This window comes from Helicoverpa armigera, chromosome 22 (assembly GCF_030705265.1).
Source record: "Helicoverpa armigera isolate CAAS_96S chromosome 22, ASM3070526v1, whole genome shotgun sequence".
In the NCBI taxonomy this organism is placed as follows: domain Eukaryota; kingdom Metazoa; phylum Arthropoda; class Insecta; order Lepidoptera; family Noctuidae; genus Helicoverpa; species Helicoverpa armigera.
The window spans coordinates 6,082,036-6,095,672 of NC_087141.1; the positions used below are offsets into that span (position 1 = coordinate 6,082,036).

At 36.6% G+C, this 13,637-nt stretch overlaps 2 protein-coding genes across 10 annotated transcripts; one reads left to right on the forward strand and one right to left on the reverse strand.

Moving 5' to 3' along the window:
- Positions 1 to 64: 64 nt before the first annotated feature.
- LOC110375633 (protein suppressor of hairy wing) lies at positions 65 to 10,895 on the reverse strand. Of its 2 annotated transcripts, none has more exons than XM_049843058.2 (11): positions 10,758 to 10,895; positions 10,161 to 10,428; positions 8,957 to 9,119; positions 8,479 to 8,558; positions 7,080 to 7,210; positions 5,044 to 5,186; positions 3,560 to 4,656; positions 2,956 to 3,119; positions 1,187 to 1,296; positions 758 to 862; positions 65 to 180 (listed from the first exon to the last, which is right to left on the reverse strand). In XM_049843058.2, exons 1-11 carry the CDS (start codon positions 10,776 to 10,778, stop codon positions 84 to 86), a joined length of 2,379 nt encoding a protein of 792 aa, XP_049699015.2. In that variant the 5' UTR covers positions 10,779 to 10,895; the 3' UTR covers positions 65 to 83. The 2 variants fall into 2 exon arrangements, with proteins under 2 accessions (XP_049699015.2, XP_021189492.3); XM_021333817.3 differs by lacking the exon at positions 10,758 to 10,895 and adding an exon at positions 10,499 to 10,703.
- LOC110375635 (transport and Golgi organization protein 2) lies at positions 10,832 to 13,533 on the forward strand. 8 transcript variants are annotated; one of them, XM_064040394.1, is made up of 8 exons: positions 10,832 to 10,968; positions 11,390 to 11,545; positions 11,642 to 11,792; positions 12,141 to 12,251; positions 12,399 to 12,519; positions 12,709 to 12,930; positions 13,121 to 13,219; positions 13,317 to 13,533. In XM_064040394.1, exons 3-8 carry the CDS (start codon positions 11,651 to 11,653, stop codon positions 13,438 to 13,440), a joined length of 819 nt encoding a protein of 272 aa, XP_063896464.1. In that variant the 5' UTR covers positions 10,832 to 10,968; positions 11,390 to 11,545; positions 11,642 to 11,650; the 3' UTR covers positions 13,441 to 13,533. The 8 variants fall into 8 exon arrangements, with proteins under 8 accessions (XP_063896464.1, XP_021189499.3, XP_049699072.2 ...); XM_021333824.3 differs by having other exon boundaries at positions 11,390 to 11,519; XM_049843115.2 differs by lacking the exon at positions 10,832 to 10,968 and adding an exon at positions 11,068 to 11,206.
- The last annotated feature ends 104 nt before the right edge of the window (positions 13,534 to 13,637 follow it).

Here is a 13,637-nt window from a genome sequence, read left to right on the forward strand (position 1 = left end):
TATGACGTTGAAATATGGTCCGTTTTGCAACCACACTTAACTCAACAGCCATAAAAAAAAGGTGTTTTGGTTAAATGCATAATTTATTTAAGGTTTAAGTTTAATATCACAGATGTGGCTCTCGGTGGGGCCTTCTTTTGCGCCTTCTGCACCTTCTGAACCGTCTCGTCCTTCTTTACGCTGAAACAATAAATTAAATATTAGTAGGTATGTATATGTACAAAAATAGGAGCCAAAGACACAATAAACTTAAGTGCAACGGACTTTTATTAAATAGTTAAGAAAGATCAATTTAAACATTCTTTTTGAATTTTGTTAAAAATTGAGTCTATTTATTTATTTATTCAGGTAAACCAACAAACATATTTACTAAACAAGTACAGTTGCTTAGTTTCATATTTATGTGTTTACAGTGTAAATGTCACTTACAGGCACAACATTCACAATAAGTTACAGAGAAGACAATAATGCCCATTTTCACCAACAATCTCTTAATCTGACATAAATAACTATGGATAAGGGATACCTAAACTTTGGTGAAAACGAAATCCTTATTAAGTGTTCCGTAAATGCTCTTAGGGGATCCCTTAATTTAGGTATTTGTTGGTGAAAATGGGCATAATACTAAACTTATTTATAACATTATTACTCCAAAACTGAGTTATGTGCAACTTTAAACCGGAATTAAATGCAACTGAAAAAAACAATTAAGCGCAAAGTGCTGCTGGGCCCCACTGGGGTAACATGCAGTACTTACAACTTGGTGCAGTCGACGTCTCGTTCATGTCGCTTGAGATGTCCCGCCTGAGGGAACGTGCGCTTGCAGATGTCACATACAAATGGACGCTCGCCTGTGTGGGACCTGGGATATACATGTATGCTTAATATTAAATACGTTTGTTGTAGATACGATGGAGGAATAAATTTAATTAAGGAGGGTAGTATAAAATTATTAATAATCTTCTGTCAAGACTTCTTAAGCTGCAGGCGAATGCGCCTATCATAAACTTATTTATCCTCCAACTAAAAGATTTGCGTTCGTTTTGGAAAGTCAGTTTAATAACGGCTTATATTAAATTACAAATACAACCAGTTTTTTATTTGTCTTCTAGTAACTTGGGAAATCGGAATTTAAAAAAAAGGATTCGGTATAAACAAAAGACGAAGCTAGATAAAAAAGAAATACCTTTTATGTACAATAAGGTCTGACTTCTTGTAGAACCTTTTCTGACAGTCTTTGTAGTCACACGCGTGCGGCTTCAGACCGTCGTGGTCACGGTCCAGGTGTTCACGAAGCTGAAATATATAGTTAACGTTGAAATAAAACTACTTCTACGGATTTTATCGCGGTATATGACATGTATTACCTAATATTTACCAGTACCAGTCTTTTACAAAAAGTGACTGCTTATCTGACCTCCTCAACCCAGTTACCCGAGCAAACGAATACCAAACTGAACTGCTGAATAATTCTAAAATTTAAAAACGGGCCAAGTGCGAGTCGGACTCGCGCACGAAGGGTTCCGTACCATTATTTATGAAACAGACAAAAATATCACGTTTGTTGTATGGGAATACAACAAACGTGATATTTTTTTCAAATCAAATCATTTATTTCATGTAGGCCTTTACAAGCACTTATGAACGTCAAAATTATAACTAAGTTTGATTCTAGTTGCCCATTCCAATTTTGGCTTTACTGCTGCCAAAGATGTTTACAAAAGGCTTATGTTTAACTGATCACCAGATATAGTAACAAACAGCAGACAAAAATAGTAAATGATCACCAAAATGAAACTCGCATTTTAATGTAAAACTATCACCAAAGTTTTAACACTTTGCTATCCTATTTAAGTGAAATTACTCCAAAATAAATCATGCGTAAGCCAAAAATAGTAAATGATCACCAAAATTAAACCACCATTTTAAAGTAAGATAACCAAAGTTTTTAAATTCTGCTATCCTATTTAAGTAAAATGAGTCCAAATAAATCATTGTTATCCCAAAAGTAGTAAATGATCACCAAAAGTAGTAAATGATCACCAAAAGTAGTAAATGATCACCAAAAGAAGTAAATGATCATCAAAAAAGTTCAAGTGACTGCAAAAAAATAAGTTTGGCCTGATAAAATAAATGTAATAACATTATGGGGACCCTTTTCCTGCACTAGCGTGGAAAATTGTCTATTGCATGCCTCTAAACAGTGCGATAAGAGTGTGTTTTCGAGGGAGTGTATTGAGAAACACATTTTTCATCTTCTTTCTCCTGCCCTGTTCCCAATTTTATTTGGCGTCGGCGCAATATGTCATTTTCTTCCATTTTCCCCTGTCACTCGTCATACTGACACTCACGCATGCATTGTAAGCCGGACACATAACTTAATATGGCATCATAATACTTTATTTGGTAATAAGCCTACATTTTATGGCAATCACAGTGACTTATTTAGGCAAAAATAATACATTAATTTGGTCGTCAAGAGTTGGTGATAATTTTTTGGTGGTCGAATACAATTTAAAGTGAAGTCGTGACTAAAATAGCTGGTACTATTACACTTTTAGACTTTATTTTTCTGGTGTTCAGTAGATATTTCTGGTTACAAAACTTAGGGTATCAAAGCATTTTATGGTGGTCATTATATTTGTTCCCTTTACAAAATATAAAAGGGACAAAAAAAATCACGTTTGTTATATGGGAGCCCCCCAAAATATTTATTTAATTCTAGTTTTCAGTTGTTGTTATAGCGGCAACAGAAATACATCATTTGTGAAAATTTCAGCTCTGTAACTATCACGATTCATGAGATACAGCCTGGTGACAGGCGGGCGGACGAAAACAATAGGGTCCCGTTTTACCCTTTGGGTACGGAACAAATAAAAATCACATAGGACTCGGCGTTGGACCTTAAAAAACTGCTCAAGAAGTCTAATTTCAGTTTAAAAAAATAAGTCTCACCATCCAAGCAAATCGGAAGACGCGATCACATATCTGACAGCAATGTCCACAGATTACACTCGGCGTGTGTTTGTCGCGAGTGTGCTTGTTTAGTGTAGACTTGTAGCTGAACTTCTCGCCGCAGACCTTGCATTTGTGTTGCCGGAGAGATGGCTCGTGAGTTGCTAAAAATACGAATAAATATATACATCTAGAAAATTAAATGTAAAATTGGTGTACCTCATAAAGTATACCCCGAAACGCTTCGAGAAAAGATGGTGCGGCCGTGCCCGCTTTGCTCGAGTCTTGGCTGGGGCACTGCCGTGCCCTCAGATATTTATCTATCTATACATATATTATAATGATGAAAGTTTATTTTATTGCTCGAAGGAACTACTGACCCGATTTGTCAATTTTTTTCAGAGAGTAGATAGCGTATTTATCGAGGAAGGCTGTTTTTTATCCAGATGCATATTGCTGTTTAGTTTCTAAGGGACATGGGTAAATCTATTGGTGGAAGCTGGATGGATTGAGACTGGGTGTTTGAAATGGAAAAATTAAAAAAAAATGGAATTAGTAAACATGGTATTGGAAACATCTTAAAACAAACCAATTTCATCCTTACCTATATGAGATCTATAATTATCCTTCTTATTGAAAACCTTATTACAATGTACGCAAACATATAAGACTCTTTTAATAGGCTTAGCTTTCACTGTCTTCTTCTGATTGTCAGGAGCCATTACATTCATCGGCACTTCACTTAGTGGCTCTTCTAATTTTACCACTACTGGCTTGTGATATTTCATAGTCTTCTGATCTTCAGAAGCCATCGAATTCATGGGCATCTCAGTTACTGGTTCTTCCAGTTTCACTACTACTGGCTTAGGAAATATCAGCTCTCCTGGATTGTCTATGATAGGCTCTGGAACTTCAGCCTTTATGCTAGGAACCTCATTTCTAATTTCAGAAGAAGGAATAATATTTTGTTCCTTAATTTTATCATTAACTAATTCTACACCTATATTCAACATGTCAGTTAACTGCTCAGCATCAATTTCACTATTTAAACTTATTATAAATGTATCATCGTCCTCAGTAGATATATACTGAACATTATTTTCACCAATCAACTGATTTAAATTAGCTGCTAAATTCGTACTGGCTTCTAAATCCACATCACTTTCAAATATTGTAGCACATTCATTCACAGACACATGATTATCTAAAATATTACTTTTTTCAGGCATATTCATAACTTCAGGAGGATTTAGTAACTCATCGGGCAAATACTCAGCTTTGACATGAAATAGTGTATTCATAATTTCCTGATCCATACTTTTGCTGCCGTCGGTAAAATCGAAGAGAATTTCAGCATTTTTATCGGTACCATAGTCCATATCGTTAGTGTTTGTATTGAACATATGGCTGGGTTGTATGCTATCGAAATCTATATCATTGTAGAATAATTCTCCGTCGAGTATGTGTAGTTGATTCATTTCTTTTAATAGTTCTATCTGCATTAAGTTTTCTGGGTTATTGTCTATATCAGTAGGGTTGTATACGTTTAGTATCTCGTTTTGTGTGGTCATAGTCATATAGTCGTCTTCGGCAGATAGAATGTCATCGACTATGTTGTCTACGATGCGATTTGTGTCGTTTAGATGGTTCTTATCTTCTTTGTCGACTTCAGGCGGCTTGGGGGGAGCGATTGTGTGTTGTCTGGAAGATTGAAAGGGATGATCGATTATAAGGTTAAGCAACGGTTACGTGTCAGAAGGTGCGTTAAATTGGTGGGCCCCGGCTGTCCTCTGGCAGTCGCTACGAGTAGTCGGGAGCCCGAAATTCAACAAATAATTAAGCAATCTTACCGTAGCAGTATCAGGTTGCCTAGGTAAGAGCTCAGAAAGGCAGTCGCTTTATACAAACCAATCACCTGTATATGGCTGCACTGGAAGCTGACTTGAACCCAACATAGTTTGGAATCAGGTAGGTTAAGTTTTTGAAATAAGCATCTAAACTGCTGGAGCAATATAGACCCATATTAGTCACTGGACCCATTCAGGAAAATTGACAACAAGTACTAGGCCAATAATAGTAGGACGTTACCTGACACAGTGCTCTAGTAGAGCACTCTTGTACTGGAAGCTCATGCCGCAGACTCGGCAGTAGTTCCGGCGCGTCTTGTCTGTCGGCTCCACGGTGTGTCTGCTCAGCTGACAGTTGGCAGCGTGGCGTTTCATTGACGCTAACTGAACAATCATGTTCATTTGGTATAGTTCTCGCAATTTTTTGTTTTAAAATAAAATTGCGCGTATACCGGCGCAGAAACCAATTTTAGATAATAAAAGAAGGTAGATGGTACACAATAAGAGCAGTTTTACGAGAACTGTACAAGATTTTGTACATGTTATTTTGTTTTGAGGCTACCACAAAATGTGACTGATTTTGTCAGAAGCTTTTTAAATTTCATCTGTTCAACAATCGTCTGGTTTTAGGCAAATAGCGAAAACTATCAAAAAAAAATCGGTAAAAAAACTTTTAAGTTAAACGGTTTTATCTTATGTGCACTGAAAACTAGAAAATAAAAAAATAGTTACTTACCTGTCAATTGTACCTGTGATTATTGATTGTCAAAATCTCCAGTTACGATTATAGTAAGTCGATGCAATTCACACCTATTACACCTCTAGAAGAGAGTACTACAGCAATAGTTAATGGGCCCCACGTTTTTATTTTAGTCTAATATGACCGGGACCACCTACGTAGGTTGACAGGTAAGTAACTATTTTTTTATTTTCTAGTTTTCAGTGCACATAAGATAAAACCGTTTAACTTAAAAGTTTTTTTACCGATTTTTTATTTTCTAGTTTTTAGTATTTAATGAAAATGCCTACCGAATATTCCTGATTCTATCTAATTCATTTAGTGCATCATTATTACACGGTCTCTTACCTGACAATTTATTACAATCTAATTCTTCAATACATAGCCCTTCCAGACATGTACTTTTTTTTTTAACGACCCCAAAAATCATCACATGACCTCTCCTGCTGTGGGTCAGCAGCGGTGAGGGAGTGCCAGACTCTTGAATAAGAACCGTTTTGTTCCGTCGTAGGCCTTTTATGTACCAGGGCCGCGGTAACTCTTTCGAACAATCTCGCAGCCCAGGCAGGCCTTGGCCCTGTTGGGCCCCGCTGGAGTTACTGACAGTTTTCTACTTGTGAAGCCCTTTCATTTGATACCCATATTGGTGGGATTGATAAAAAATTGTTATCAGCCATTTGGTAGCGGCGGCCATCTTAGATTTCAATTTTGCATAGTAAATTGTATTCTACTTGTTGAGACCCATCAACATGGGTATCAAATGAACCTACGTTATCCGCCATTTTGTAGCGGCCGCCATCTTGGATTTCAATTTTCTATAGTATATTGTATTCTGCTTGTTGAGCCCTTTCATTTGATACCCATATTGATGGGATTGATAAAACCTACGTTATCCGCCATCTTAGATTTCAATTTTGCATAGTATTATTGTATTCTACTTGTTGAGACCTTTCATTTGATACCCATGTTGATGGGATTTATAAAACCTAAGTTATCCGCCATTTTGTAGAGGCCGCCATCTTGGATTTTAATTTTATATAGTACATTGTATTCTACTGGTTGAGAACTTTCATTTGATACCCATATTGATGGGATTGATAAAACCTACGTTATCCGCCATTTTGTAGCGGCCGCCATCTTGGATTTCAATTTTTTATAGTATATTGTATTCTGCTTGTTGAGCCCTTTCATTTGATACCCATATTGATGGGATTGATAAAATCTACGTTATCCGCCATTTTGTGCCGGCGGCCATATTGGATTTACAATGTTATTGATATTACTATATTGTATTGTCATCGGAATGAAAGGTGTATACAAAATTTCAGATTAATCGGTTGACAGGAAGAGGGTGAAATTTGAATTACTAAATTTGACCCAAGAATAAATAAAACAAACAGGGTGAGCTAAATAAAACCGTTTAAAAATACATCCAGATTAAGTAAGAGAAGTTTTCCTATGTAACTATAGTAGTCCCCACACTTTATGCTTAAACGTAGAAGCTAGTAGGGAGCCGTCATTAAGTTTGGTAATCATACCTGTTGGAACCTATTCCCGCATCCGGAACAGCAGTAGGGCTTCTCTTTGCTGTGGGTGAGCATGTGGCGCTTCAAGTTCGACTGGTCTTTGAAACGATGCTCGCATTCTGGACAACCGTATTTCTTTACATCTGAAATCAGGAGTATGAATTAATATAAATGCGGATCCTGCCTTTACACATACATCCAATACGGTTTAACATAATTACACATGAGAGTACATGAGGACGTAAATGGAGGTGGCACATAAGAAAGTAGATAGGGAGAGTATACAGGAATGAATTTTATCCAGTGCGCAAACTTTGTCAACTTATAGTTAAATAAGTTTTATAGATACGTATATTTTTATTTTGTAGTGTTTTAGTACAAAAAAGAAAAGTTACTGATATCGAAAGATGTTTATTTTGTAACCGATAGTACGGTCACAGTCGGAAAAAAGTCATGGTGGCCTAGTGGGCAAAGAACCAACCTCTCGAGTAAGAGGGCGCGGGTTCGATTCCAGGTCAGGCAAGTACCAATGCAACTTTTCTAAGTATGTATGTACTTTCTAAGTATATCTTAGACACCAATGACTGTGTTTCGGATGGCACGTTAAACTGTAGGTCCCGGCTGTCATTGAACATCCTTGGCAGTCGTTACGGGTAGTCAGAAGCCAGTAAGTCTGACACCAGTCTAATCAAGAGGTATCGGGTTGCCCGGGTAACTGGGTTGAGGAGGTCAGATAGGCAGTCGCTTCTTGTAAAGCACTGGTACTCAGCTGAATCCGGTTAGACTGGAAGCCAACCCCAACATAGTTTGGGAAAAGGCTCGGAGGATGATGATGATGAGTTCGGTCACAGTCGTCATAGTATGCACGGCGGCAACGCGAAACCGGTTTACTGACGGAGCTCCGATCGGCGCGCGTAAGAATAGTTGGTATCCATATTTTGCTGATTTTAGGGCGGAAAAAAGAATGAACAATTTTTTTTTACTGATGATGCAGATATGTTCTGTTAACGATTCTGGACCACCAGTTTTTTTTTGCGCACTGCTTAAAATTCATTCCTGTATAAGGAAGAAGATAGGGGGCTCTATAAGGGAACCAGCTTCCGCCCGCGGCTCCGCCCGCGTAGATTTCGGTTATATCGCATTTCCCAGAGGATTCTTCAAAAGTCCGGGATAAAAACAATCCTATGTTCTTTCTCAAGGTCAACTCTATCTCTCTGCCATATTTTATTAAAATCATTTCAGTGGTTTAGACGTGAGAGCGTAACAGACAGACAGAGTTACTTTCGCATTTATAATATTAGTAGGGATCACAAAGGGAGATCATGTAAAGGGAGATAGTGAAAGGGACTACATACATAGGGAAGTAAGATAGATCCAACACTAGTACTCAATTACTTTGATTGGGACTTACCACTGTGCATGCTGTCCTTATGTTTCTTTAAGTCTGAAGGTTTGGTGAAGCTTTTCTCACACTGGTCACATTTGTGAGGTCTGTACATAAAAATATAACATTCAAAACACTTATACAAGCTTGGAGAAGTAGTAGATATTTTGTAATTATTTGCTTAATTGTTTATGACAATGCATTTGTGTGTAAGTGCTTTTTTACAGGCTCTTTGAATTTGTCAAGCTTATGACTCAGTGAAAAAAAGGTGTAAAAGGCTTAATCAACCCAACTTTTGATGTTCTATGAGTCTATCAACTCTCCGTCTAGCTCAATTGTTTCATCCTTTGAATATCTTTAACTCAAAAGTCACTAAACCGTTTTGGAAATCTCGTTTAGTATTAGAGAGCTCATTTATCGAGAAGCAACTTTTTAGTTAACAAGTGGTTCCATTAAGATGCGAATGAAACTGGTGGCATTAAATAAAACCTATTATTTTCCTTACTTATAATCCAAATGCTTAGAGAACAGGTGCTGCTGCAGATTCCACAGGGCCTCGAATGCCATGCTGCACTGGAGGCATTTCCACTCTCTCTCCAGCGGCTTGTGAGTAAGCCCATGCTTCATCAACTGCTGTTTAGTCGAGAACTTCTGGTCTGGACATTTGTCTGAAACAATTTGGGAATTTACTTTTAGATAAGGTAAATATAATCTTAAATAGTTGGTTAACAGATTGTTGTACTTAAACAAAGAAAAAAACTTTTTTACAAAAAAATTAAACCGACTTCCAAAAACACTAAAAAGTAAAAAAAAAAACGAAGTTTAGGTGCATCGGCCTAGAAGTCGGTGTCTAATGGATGTTACTAAGTTAATTTTGCCACCGACTTCTAGGCCGATGCACCTAAACTTCATTTTTTTTTTTACTTTTTAGTGTTTTTGGAAGTCGGTTTAATTTTTTTGTAAAAAAGTTTTTTATTTACAACTTTTCAGTGATACGAATAGTTGTCACTATCCATATATGTGGAAAGTTCTCATCAATACAAAGAATATAAGCCCAAGTACGAGGTATTTTACATATTCAGTTGTCGAATTCCCTCGACCTTCTCTGGTCTCCATCATCAGGTCAGCTCCAAACCTGCATTGTTGCAAAGGTCTCGTCAATACAAATAATATAAGCCCAAACATGAGGTAGTTTACATATTCAGTTGTCGAGTTCCCTCAACCCTCTCTGGTCTCCATCATCAGGTCAGCTTCAAACCTTCACTGTTGAATAGTGCTTTTAGGCATGCACCTGAATGTCAAGTTTTTACCCTAAGTATGCCTACAACTTTCGAAGGTTGCCCTCGATTTCTCAGGGTTTCCATCATCAGATCCTGACCTGATGATGATGGGACCAAATGACAAGCATACCCTTTCAAATAAAAAAAGAATTTTTGAAATCGGTCCAGGCGTCTTTGAGAATTCGAGTAACAAACATAAAAAAAAAAAATACAGCCGAATTGAGAACCTCCTCCTTTTTTTGAAGTCGGTTGAAAAAGTAATTTTCAGCTTTATATTTCCCTTCAAATTAAACTGAACTTGCATTGAAAACAAACATAACAGACCAAGATGATCCACTCCGTATTATAATTTAAGTAACAATATAAACAAATTCATGTCCTCAAAATTCCTTCAAACAATGAAGTTGCTAAAAGCAAATGAATACTCACCACAAATCCAGGAGTTCTCCTTGGAATGTACCCTCAAGTGTCCGTAATACTTCTTAGCATTGTCAAACTGCTTCTTACAAATTTCACAGTGCAATGTAGTGGGCCCATTGAGGTCAGGCTCTTCTAACGGCTCGTCACCAGACAGGAACTGCGCCAGAACGTCATCAGGCCCCAACAGCGATCCGTGAGGCGGTAACGTAGCCTGCAGCTCATCGTACCCACACTCCTGAGGCTTCGAGAAAAAGTCCGTAGTCTCCGAATCCCCGAACTAAAATAAACACGAGAATAAGTCGTTTCAAGTCATAAAACAGATGTTTGTTAAATCTTGTTGTACTCACTGGAAGACTAAAAAATGGTAAACTCGAATCCATTTTCGATATTCATGTGATAAAATAAACTAAGTAAATTAAATCTAGAGAAAAGTAAGACAAAATTAATAATAAATACGAGTTCTTCTCAGTCTTTTTAATATTTCCATTTCGCAATGAAAATTGACATTGACATGACAACTTTTTATTCCACCTATCATATGTCGGGGCTTGCTGTCTAGCAATCGATTTTAGGCGATTTTTGAATATTCTCTATGAAATGCTGCACCTTGATTTTTTGTTTCGACATTTATTGAACTGTCATCTTAGTCAATCAGCTGATTCAACCAGATTCAACAAACAAAAAATTTAAAAATATGAAATAATATTTTTTTCTTTTACAATAAAGGTCTTTCGTTTACAGAAACTTAAAATCCAACTAGAAGTCAATCAAGATAATCAATCAATTGTACAATACGAGTATACAACGGACTGATATTGTAATTATGACGAAAATATCTTAGATATTTGCATGTTATTTGTATCTAAGTTTAGCCGAAATGTTGTACCTTGTACCTACCGATCGAATGACTAAATTATCACCAGATTTGACAAACAATGAATTGTAAATAGTTAAATGTCTGCTGATAACAAATTTAATCAGTACCTCGTTGTAGAAATTGCTGTTTGTAGATTATACTTTTGATAAGTATTTACCACATCTCATTTCAATAACAAGTAAGTAATAGAATATTGACTTGGTAACTCGTCTAGGTAGTTTGGTTCCTAGTATAAAACTTGACTCATTACCATTAGTCTACTTAATAATATTCATTCTATCATGCTTTGTACTTTTCATCGTGACTTCCCTCGCATTCTGAAGAAGTTCACGCACCAAAAGTATCCTATTTCCTGCTTCAGGTATCCAGCAATCCGTGTAGTAAATTTTAAATATACTGGTTCAGCCATTTACCATTCAGCTGCTAGAAGACTTCATAATTGTATTGTAAGAAAAATAAAAGAAGCTCATTTTGATCCGGGCAGCAAAAAGGTACTGAGCACTGGACTCGCTACCATGTTAGAAATAATATTATATAAAGCATACTTTTGTTAACATTTTCCAAACTACATACTGGTGAATTATCTGTTTGTTTTTTGTTTTCTTTTTTGTAGATAAGAAAAATGTGCATCTTATTCATGTATAATGGCACCAATGATCCCAAGAGCGACTACAGTCTAGTACTAGTCTCAAACAGAGACGAGTATTATGACAGACACACTCAAAATATGGCCCCATGGAATGAAGATCCTAACGTTCTCGGAGGTGTAACACCTTTAATTAAATCAGTCATCACCATTTCAAATTAAATCACCATGCCAATTTCATGTTACAAGTTTTAACATGTGGGTAGGTACATATTAAATACTTCAGCTGCATGAACATGAGGCCCAGGACACGTTATCTACTCTGAAAAAGAATCACACTTCTATTTCACTTCTATTCACTTTACTAGGGGTATATAAAAGTTTCAAATTATTTATTTAATTTCATGCTACCATCTCAGCCACAACTCATAAATATTGTCATAGGATCTGCAAGTTCTCATTTCTACTTTATTGAATGTTCTGCAATTGTCTACTTGTCACCATAAAGCTTTTCTTCTCTTTGCAGGGCGTGATTTGGAAGTCAATGAAGGGGGGACTTGGTTAGCTGTTGCTCCAAGGCGTAAAAAGCTGGGAGTGCTGTTAAACATAGCAGGCAATAACAAACCGGATGCCAAAAGTAAGTTGTCTTCTTGACCCTACCAATTTCAATCCCTGCTCCCGACATTCTTAAATAAGCTATATTGGAGTGGAGTCACTGGCTAGTGATAGAAAAATAGAATGAATAACTTTTTGGCTGTCACAAAAGATATCTGCTTTTTTGTAGGTAGAGGAAAAATAGTGGCTGACTATGTCAAAGGCGACAGGCCCATCAAGACCTATATTGAACAAATTAAAAACTACACTGAGAACTGTAACGAGTTTGTATTTGTCTCAGTAGAATTCAGGTACGCACCTATATCTGCAGAAACAAAGAATAATCCCTTCAAATAAATAGGTATAATAGTAATTTACTACCTCCAAAATTAACGAGAACTCTCAATGTACCTAAGTATTGTATTTAGTTATTGATTTGAAAAAGACTTCATGCTAATAATTTTGCAAGAAGCTTGATGCCTGTTTACCGGTTATTTCAGGCAAGGTGGCCCACTAATATCTTCATACAACAACGCGAATGACGAGCTGGCAGAACACAAGGATATTTATGTGGGCTTCGGCAACTCCCTGCCGGAGAAGCCTCTGAAGAAGGTGGAAGCGGGCAGAAATAAACTGAAAGAAATCATAACCACGTTCAACAAAGTGTGTATGCAGCAGGAACTTGTGGATAAACTTATTGAACTTCTCAAGTGGGAAGAGAGGTAAGATGAGCAGAGAAGATTTTATATTGCAAAAAATAACAACCTTACTGAAAATATTAACAGAGATAAGAGAACTGTTTTTTAATGTGGTAGATAGATAGATAAATAGGTCCCTTAAAAGTAATAAGAGGGAAGTTGTACTTAGTAGGTAGAAATTTAATGTTGGCTACTTACTAAGGAATATTTTCAGCCACTTGCCGGATCACCAGTTGGAGAAAAGGCGACCGAATTTGTTCAAAGAACTGAGCTCTGTTTACGTGTGCATACCGCAAGGAAGATACGGAACAAGGTAAGTATTTTTTCACAAACCCATGTGATAAAATTCCAAGAACTTGATTCTAAAACTTCTATTTTATTAGCTTTTTTTTAATAATTTGTTTTTTCAGAACCCACACTATTGTGCTGGTCACTAAGACAGGACATATGAACGTCATTGAGATCACTCAGGAGTCACCCATTGATCCCCTAAAGCCCAAGTGGGTTAGAACTGAATACCAATTTGATTTGTAAATGACCAGGTAAACTGATATTGTATTATATTTTTGATATTATTACTCATGAGATTATTAGAAAATTAATAAACAGTATTTTTGAATAAAATAAGCTTTTTATTCATATAATATTTCTAGAAATAACACCTTTTTAAAAGACTTGAGAAAGAAATGCACAACAAAATCTCTATATCAAAGAACAATAAAACCTCACAG

Coding starts and splice junctions, on each gene's coding strand:
- LOC110375633 (XM_021333817.3), bottom strand. CDS start 10,531: ATGGATTCGAGTTTACCATTTTTTAGTCTTCCA. Junction 10,429..10,498: donor TACCATTTTTTAGTCTTCCA/GTGAGTACAACA, acceptor TGTTTATTTTAG/TTCGGGGATTCGGAGACTAC. Junction 5,187..7,079: donor GCGGGAATAGGTTCCAACAG/GTATGATTACCA, acceptor ATGATTGTTCAG/TTAGCGTCAATGAAACGCCA.
- LOC110375635 (XM_021333820.3), top strand. CDS start 11,310: ATGCTTTGTACTTTTCATCGTGACTTCCCTCGCATTCTGAAGAAGTTC. Junction 12,252..12,398: donor TAACAAACCGGATGCCAAAA/GTAAGTTGTCTT, acceptor GCTTTTTTGTAG/GTAGAGGAAAAATAGTGGCT. Junction 12,520..12,708: donor TTTGTCTCAGTAGAATTCAG/GTACGCACCTAT, acceptor CGGTTATTTCAG/GCAAGGTGGCCCACTAATAT.